An 8,830-nucleotide genomic window follows, 5' to 3' on the forward strand; every position below is an offset into this window, starting at 1 on the left:
CCCTTCTTCGATGTGTGGGCGGCGAAGAGGCCACCTACGTACTCAGAGAAATACATGAAGGGATCTGCGGAAATCACTCCGGAGGGACGGCTCTGGCACACAAGGTCCTCCGTCAGGGCTACTTCTGGCCAACCCTGAAAAGGGATGCTTGCCAATTTGTCCAGAAATGTGACAAATGCCAGCGCTTCTCGAACGTACAAAGACTGCCTGCGCAGAGCCTCTCCATAGTGACCAGCCCTTGGCCATTCGCCAAGTGGGGCATCGACTTCATTGGTCCGCTACCAAAGGGTAGGGGAAGCGCAACTTTTGCCATTGTCGCCATCGACTACTTCACTAAGTGGGTCGAGGCAGAACCCCTTGCCCGAATCACCGAGGCCAACACTACAAAGTTCGTTTGGAAGAGCGTCATTTGTAGGTTCGGCATCCCTCACTCCATTGTCTCTGATAATGGGCGGCAGTTCGACAACAGGAAGATGCGAGAGTTATGCGACGAACTAGGCATAAAGAAAGACTTCTCGACTCCGCATCACCCTCAGGCAAATGGACAGGTCGAAGCAGTGAACAATACTATCAAGCACACCCTTAAAAGGAAACTGGATGCCTCAAAAGGCACCTGGGTTGACGAGCTCCCCCACGTCCTCTGGGCCATCAGAACGACTTGCCGGACCGCAACGGGCGAGACCCCATTCTCAATGACCTACGGAGCCGAAGCGATGAGTCCGGTCGAGGTCGGTGTCCCATCACATCGGCGAATACATTTCAATGAGATCAGCAACGATGAGGCGTGCATAAGTGAACTAAACCTCCTTGAGGAAAAGAGAGACGCCTCCCAGATGACCATAGCGAAATATCATCGTAAGATGACCCGCTTTTACAACTCCAAGGTCAGAAACAGGACTCTCCGCTTGGGCGACCTCGTTCTCAAAAGAGTGTTCAAATCTTCGAAAGCAACCGGGTCAGGAGTTTTTAGCCCGAACTGGGAAGGCCCGTACCGCATTCAGGGAGAATCCCGACCTGGTACTTTCGAGGTCGAAGATATGTCAGGAAGGGTGTTACCTCACAAGTGGAACATCGAGCACTTGAGAAAATACTATCAGTGACAAGAATGTTCCAATTTGATCCTAGGTCGTCATAGCTAAATCGGTTGTCCTGATCTGACATTGGTTGTAAAGATTATTAAGTGATGGAATCACCTTTGTAAAGGGTGGTGTAATTTATCTTCAGTAATGAATTTTCAGTTCCAAACGGATCAGCCCGGGAATGGTTTCCTCAGTTCTTCGAAAGGTTCATTTGAGCGATTCGATCGTCACTTATTAGCTGATGAACAAACGTTTCCTCACGTTTTCCCAATTGGTCTGGCCTCAGATTATTAAGAAGTTAAGGTAAGGGGGTCACTTCCTACTCACTTAAGTGTTTAGACTTGTGTTCGCTTAAGGAGACCGATTCACGATTGTTAACTGGTCGTTATTACGAGGCAGTTGGCCTAATGTTTGTCATTCATACAAGTATAAAACAAAAAGGGATACAAGGAAGCAGAAGCAAAAGAACTTTACAGAAATTTAACAAAATTTTCCATTTCATGAAATTGAAATACATGGGTGGCCGAAGCCATTACAAAGGAAACCCTAATCTGTGGGAGGAATTTCAGCACTGGCCGCCTCCTGGGCCTCTGGAACCCCCTTAGTAACCTTGTCAGGCCGACCTCCAGTGGGTCCCCCGAACTCTGCCTCTAGTTGAGAGATGTCCAGTGTAGGGTGCACCTCCTTCAGCCGACCCAGTAGGCTTTGGGCGCTCCACGAGGCCCAGAAGTTGGCAAAGTCGTCATAGAGGGGGTGGTCTTCGAAGTGATCAATAAAATTTTGAACCGCCACCTCCCCTGCAGACTTTAACTCCTCCCTGAGAGAGGCAATCTCCACTGACTGGGCCTCTGCTTGCTGCTTCAGCTCCGCTTTTTCTCTGTTGGAGGCCTCCAGGGCATCGGTGGCAAGCTTGTGGTGCTCGTTAGCATGGTCAAGCCGCCGAGTCACCATAGCCACCTGGCACTCCACCTCATAGAGCTCTTTTTTCAGCCGCTCCACCTCCGCCTGCGAAGCAGCGAGCTGGACCTCAGCTGCTCTCTTCCCCTCCTCTCTTTGGCGACTTTGGCCTGGGCAGCTCGCACAGCGTCCCCGTAGTGCATCGCCTCCTCGAGGCGCTTGGCGAGGTCCTCCCTCTTGGAGTTTAGATCCTTCACCAAGCCCTCGAGTTGGATACTTGTGCTTAGTGCCCAGGCCACGCAGGCGCTGTTCGCCGCCACCAAGTCTTCAGCAGTGCAGGAGGCGGTGTGGTCCCTCCACTCTTCGGTCCAATACTTGCTGTGGACCACCGCCACTGCAGCTGTTTCCGGAGGGAGAGCCTCCAGCACCTCCCTTACTGGCTCTTCTGAACTGGTGCCGAGGAAGTCAACTTCTTTGCTGGAGCGGGCCCTTTTTCTCCTCTGCTGCCCCGGAACGTGTTCAATAGGTATGGCCGCAAGGGGCGCCGTGTCCGGGGCAGCGACAGGCTCCGTAGCAGTGGGGTTTCTCTCTGGGAGGGCCACCCCCGTGGGAATAGTTGTCTGCCGCATAACTGGGGGTGGCCTCGCCACGGTTGGGCGTCTGGGAGGGGCAGCACTCTTTTTGCCCTTCCTTCGGAGGTCAGCCTCCGGATCCTCCTGAACCTCCTCCTCCGTCGGAGGCTGAAGTCTCTTACTGGCCTCCACCAGCTCCTCCATTTGCTTCTTATACGAAGAGGAGGAGGCCTTCAGCGCCCTTGCTTCAGCCATCATTTTCTGAATGGTTTTGAAGTCGTGGCGTACTGGCAGCTTCTTGTTGAAATTATCTACAAAGAAATGAATGAGGAATTAATACAAATATAGGGAGTTCGGGTTAAAAAAGTGTGGGCTTCGGTCCTATTACCTTGGGACGCCATTAAGTCGTGAGTGATGAAATGTATGTTTTTCCGAATCAGCCTGTGATATGACCTCTTCTTCTGAGGCAGCTGATAAATAATACAGATAGTGTCGAAGTCCTCTGTCGATAGCTCGCACCGAGGGAGGGAACCTGCGAAAGGAAACATCTGTTAAACACAAGCCCGACCGAAGAGAAACAAAATATCAACTACTATACTCACTAAGTGTTGAAAACTTCGCCGGGACTGTAAGAGGCGCCAGGAGGTCCCCCTCCATTGTGTCCCATCGCCCCGCTGCCCAGCACCAAGAGCTCTTCCATTCCTTGATGGAGCTCGGCAGATCGATCACAAATGGAGTGTGGGAACCCCATGACGTCAGGTAGTACCAACCCCGGGTCTTATCCCCCCCGGCAGTAACCTTAGGTATGTAGAGAGTCTGGAAAACGGAGAGGGGCATCTCCACTCCTAACGACGCCTCTTTCCACAACATCCAGGAGCCCACCATTTGGCTCCATGAGTTCGAATTGAGCTGCGTCGGGGCTAGCCCGTAAGACCTAAGCACCAACCTAAAGAACGGGTGAATAGGCAGCCTAAGTCCGGCTCTAAGGATCGCCTCACTAATGGCCACGCAGCCCGGCCTCGGGTAACAAGCTCTCTCTTCCGGCTCTGGGAGAATCAGATCCACACTGTCTGGGATCCTATATTCTGTCCTAAGTCTACCAAGGTCGGCCTCCCTCAACTTTGATGGGTAGTCCGACGCCCCCCAGTGCACAGAAGTATCCGGAGGGCTATCTGGTCGCTTCCACATGTTTTCCCCCCCCATTATGGCCCCGGCTATTTCTGAGGAGGTCGCCACAATGGGCTCGTCCATCCTCACTATTTCTAAACTCCTAACCAAACCAGAACTGCCTTCCGAGGCCATTCGTTAAGAAATTTTTAGAGTCTAAATGGGTACTGAAACTTACGGGTTTGGAAGTGTTTCCTAGCCGGAAATGGTGCAAGATCGCCGAAAAATATCGCTCTCTCTCTCGCCGGAGTTGCTTGTAGAACGCCGGAAATCGCCAGAAATTTGGGAGAAAATTTTATTTTTTCGTATGGCAAAGGTAGAAACTCTGATAAGCCCCCAAAGTTCACCTTTTATAGGAAAGACAAATCTAATCTCCACCGTTGAATTCAAAAACGATCAATCTAAACAGTTCGTTGTATTCTCGATCCCAGCCGTTGGAATGAAGCGCCAGATTTGATCTACGCCCAAGATGTCGCTGTGGCTTTCACGCTAAATTAAAACGCGTCGCCTCGGTTACCAACAACCGTCAATAATAATTACTGGCCGCAGCAGCCTTCTAGGGGAATGGGCGTGGTACCCAACTGTCGCCTTGGAAACACGCAACAGTTGTCAAATCATTGGACTTCTGGGTCGCCTCGGATGATCTCCTCCCCTAACTTTACAAAGCTTAGCCGCAACCGATGCGAACGCCCCAGTGGCTAATCGCCTCGGGCGCTGCGTTCCCTCCTGTGCTTTACGACGTTCGAGCCATCTCCCCACGCGTCGACCCCCTTTTTTCGCCAACGCTTCGACGAGAAACGAGTCCTCCAACTTTACAAGGCTTGGACGCACCCCGATGCGAACGCCCTGTTTGCTATCGCCTCGATCGCTACGTCCCCTCCCACGCTTTGCAAAGCTTGAGCCGTCTCCCTCTTCCTGCCAACGCTTCGGTGAAGACGAGTCCCTAAGATTTTTATGACGCTTTAACGTACCCGACGCGAGCGTACCACTGGCTCATCGCCTCGGCTCTGCGTTCTTCCCATGCTCTACAAAGTTTCAGCTACCCCCATGCCGCGATCCGGTCAGGAAAACAAATCCACGTATAATATAAATATTCATTCTCGAATTTGGGGGACCACTGTTACGCCTCATTTTACGAGCCTCGGTACCGAAGTAACCGAAGTGTCATCCCGCCACTCCGAAGCCGGTGAAATCAAATAGATCACTCCGACCTCCCGAAGCTTCTCCAAAGTGATACACCGATTCTGTCACTAATCTGCCGAAGTGTCCCGCCTCTGAGGTCGGGTTCAAGTGGACCCCCGTTAGAAGATTCGCTGCCAATTTAAGATTTGCTCTTCATATAAGGTTTAAATTGATTTGACGTCCCCCATAAAGCTATTTGATGTGACTTATCAACTTTATGTCAATTCAACTCGGGGGAAACAAACTGTCCGCCCACTCTACAAGCGCGGCTGATTGACGCCTATGAGCAGACGCTTCATACCGTCAGATGTATACACGTGTTCCACATCCCACGGTTCATACCACCTATAAATACCCAAAGATTGGCCAGAGGCAAAGGTAATGAAACTCTCAATAGATAGCACTCCATAACAAGTTTATATATTCTCCTCCCCCTTTATTGACCGATTGATTTGTGTAGTCCCTGGACACTGTTCCGACCACCTAAACCCGACTTGACCGTCGGAGTGTATACGGCCGCCACCCCCGTCGGTTCCGGCCGTGTGCGCCTGACAGTTTGTTCATTTCGTAGGGAGGAATACGTGGAGTAGCTACAAGTTGACCACGTAGAAGAGCCATTTTTAGAGGTCAACACATAACTGCTACAATCTCTAAAGCTTCCACCACCACAAATCAATTCAGTCACAAAGAATACCTATTATTCAAATTCATATTTCCCATTAGTTTAGCAAGTTAGACTCCACCGATCGGTTAAATAGCCTGTCAGCCATTAATGTGATATGTTCTTTTTTTGAGTGCATATATCAATTACAACTGGGAAAAAAATTATATTCCCCTCTTTGATTTCTTTCTTATCGAAAAATCGTATTTGATTCAATCAACTTGGATTTTATCATTTTTGTTGATCCATGGCTGGAGATAGAAAGTATATTTCTAATTGTAAGTGAATCTTCCATTTTTGATTTGTAGGGAAAGAAATTGAAGCAATATCTTGCTTCTGAATTGTTTTATACTTCGCTATAGAATCTCCATTAACATCTATCCAAATTTCAAAAGTTTCTATACAGCCTAAAATAATAAAATATATACTATACAAATCGAGTTCAACTGCATCATGTATTGTGCAGTTAGATTGGAGACATTCATTGTTTCAAAATTCTAACTCAAAAGCTAAAAATATATATACAACGTTGGCAAGAAATTTTTGACACTTGAGAAAATTATTTGCATATCTTCGAAATCCGATTAACAATCAATGTTTACTTAGCTGAAAAATCCATTTCGATAAGAAAAACAATTGTCGGCTATGCCTAAGTTCCTTTACCTTGCTCCAACAGTAATTATACTCAGGCAAATGTTGGAACATAAAATATAGAAATGCAGGGCTTTGCCAACTAAAAGTTGCTTCGCTTCTGCACAGGCTTTAAAAGTGGAGGAATAAGTGTAAGCATCAAATATGGGAGTGAGAAGTGAAGTGGATGTGGTGATCCACTTCATGCGGGATTAATAGGGCAAGTTGTTGCAAATGTAGCCAATGATGATTGTGCTCCAGAAGACAGTTGTTAGATGAGGAATTGAGTTGAACAGTTGCAGGGCGAGATGGATTTTTGGGAATTCTTTCGTGGTGTGACAGTAGTTCTTAGTGCCATTCCTTCAGTCCCAATAGTAATTTGCAAAGTTGGCTTAGATAGTACTCGATTGTTCCAGATTTGAAAGGTGTGTCTTCGTGGAGTTGAAGATGGTGGGTGTCTTGGAGAGTACTTGCTTGTTAGTCTGAGAGTAGAAAGTAACAGTAATTGCAGTGGTCATTCTTTAGCAATTCTTCATTTTCTTTATAGAGGAAATTGCATCATTTTTGACTTTGTATTTTCAAAAATATCACTTTTTCAAAATCATTGCAAAATTGTCATTTTTGAAATTTTTTACCCCTCTACAAAATTTAAATACCCTACACATCCTTGACTTAATAACATAAAAATGTGGTACAAAAAGTGAAAAAGTTGTACAAAAAGTCAAAAAACGTAACAACCAATCACCTCACAATTGTACGTCAGAGTTTTGGGGGAAAAAAAATTGAAAAGCGTAAAAACAAATTCAATTGAAATAACCATCCCTTGCCATCAGGATTTATGAGAGAAACCTCTCACTTTCCATAACCAGACTCTGAAGCAAAACCCACTAACCCAGCAATTCAAAACCCCATCCCTAATTCCTTCCCGCTGATGATTCAACGATTGGAAAGGGAAAATAGCAAAAGGCAAAATTGCAAAGGATTTAGTTGCGAGTGCTGCTGTCTGCTCCCACCTCTCGTCACTACTACTTGCTTCTAGTCCTCCACAGCCGTCCGCTAGTAACAAATCAAGCCCTAAACAAAGTGATAATATCAGTACATTAACACGTTTGATTTAGTGATTTTTCTTTCAGTCCGGTGACTCCAGTCCATTGATTTGAACCTTTCTTAATAGTGAATATATGATTTTATGAATCTTAAAATTTGTGATTTTTGAATGGTTGAACTCATCTGCTGCTATAACCTGTTGGTCGTTTGTCAATCTCTTGAATATGTGATTTTGTCAATTTATGATATGTAAATTTGCTTTGAATAATTGATTCCTGAATTGTGTTTGTGATATGTGAGATTTAGTTTGGGAACTTTATTGAAAATTCAAAATAGAGGTGGCATTATTAGGAAAATGTGAAACCTTTATGCTTAAATTGTTGAAAATAAAGTCACATTTTTTAACCATAAAACATTACTTAACAAGTAAGAAAAATACATACATACATACATGCAGGTGGTGGTGGCAAAATTAGAGTTTCCAACTAATGATAGCCACATTTTTTTGACCAAATGGATAATGTTGTTGATTTCTTAATTGTTATGAAAGACTCCATGCATGCATACAAGGGAGGTTGAGAAATTCAAGTTTTCTTTCTCCATTTACTTGACAAGCCAAATGTGTAGAGAATTCTAGCAAATGAAGGTGGTAGAACTTTGACTCTTCCAAGCAATTATGGAGGTTAAAAATCTCTATAAATATGGGCAAGAGTTTGAGAGAAAAGTGCCTGCCATATGGAGAGGAAATATTAAGAGAGAAAATTGTAAGGTAGAGAGAAGAGTAGAGAGAAAATTTATTGTTTTTCTCCTAAGTTTTTTTCCTACTTATTTTCTCCTATTACAGGAGAGATTAATTGTTGTTATTTTCTTGTATTTAGAGAGTGTATTGTAATTCTCCTACTATAGTGAAATCCTCCTATACTTGCCTGTGGATGCAGTCTAAATTGGCCGAACCACGTAAATACCTGTATCCATTTTTAGCTGTGTTTTCTCAACTCCATTATTTGTCAGCCAAACTCGACCCACACGTTTTCTCTCCAACAGTGGTATCAGAGCAAGGTTCTGTATAGGGTCGTTGTTCAATCATAGTATTGGTGAAAAATGGCGACAAAATATGATATTGAAAAATTCAACGAGAACAATTTCTCATTATGGAAAATGAGAATAAAAGCTGTTTTGAGAATAGATAACTGCTTGGCGGCAATTAGACAAAGGCCTGTGGAAATCATTGAGGATACTAAGTGGAACGAGATGGATAGCAACGCAGTTGCTAATCTCCACCTTGCACTAGCCGATGGAGTATTGTCAAGTGTGGCAGACAAAAAACGGTCAAAGAGATATGGGATACGCTAACAAAGCTGTACGAGGTCAAATCGTTGCACAACAAAATCTTCTTAAAGAGAAAGCTTTACACCTTTAGGATGATGGAGTCAACTACAGTGACAGACCACATCAATTGGAGTCAACTACGGTGACAGACCACATCAACACCCTCAATACTCTATTTTCACTACGCACATCAATGGAGCATAATATAGAGACTGGTGAACGTGCTGAAATCTTACTTCAAAGTCTACCAGATTTGTATGATCAAC

General features: G+C 45.4%; 1 protein-coding gene across 1 annotated transcript; it reads right to left on the bottom strand.

The window, feature by feature from the left end:
* Positions 1-2,859: 2,859 nt before the first annotated feature.
* Positions 2,860-3,850, bottom strand: LOC111374722. The gene is made up of 2 exons (XM_022997452.1): positions 3,151-3,850; positions 2,860-3,080 (listed from the first exon to the last, which is right to left on the bottom strand). Exons 1-2 carry the CDS (start codon positions 3,848-3,850, stop codon positions 2,860-2,862), a joined length of 921 nt encoding a protein of 306 aa, XP_022853220.1.
* Between the last annotated feature and the right edge of the window lie 4,980 nt (positions 3,851-8,830).

The sequence above is a fragment of the Olea europaea genome, unplaced genomic scaffold, assembly GCF_002742605.1.
Source record: "Olea europaea var. sylvestris unplaced genomic scaffold, O_europaea_v1 scaffold1280, whole genome shotgun sequence".
In the NCBI taxonomy this organism is placed as follows: domain Eukaryota; kingdom Viridiplantae; phylum Streptophyta; class Magnoliopsida; order Lamiales; family Oleaceae; genus Olea; species Olea europaea.

What these genes read in the sequence shown, in the direction of transcription:
- LOC111374722 (XM_022997452.1), bottom strand. Translation starts at nt 3,850, where the DNA reads ATGGCCTCGGAAGGCAGTTCTGGTTTGGTTAGGAGTTTAGAAATAGTG. An exon ending in GGCGAAGTTTTCAACACTTA is followed by an intron (nt 3,081 to 3,150) that starts GTGAGTATAGTA and finishes TTCCTTTCGCAG; the next exon opens with GTTCCCTCCCTCGGTGCGAG.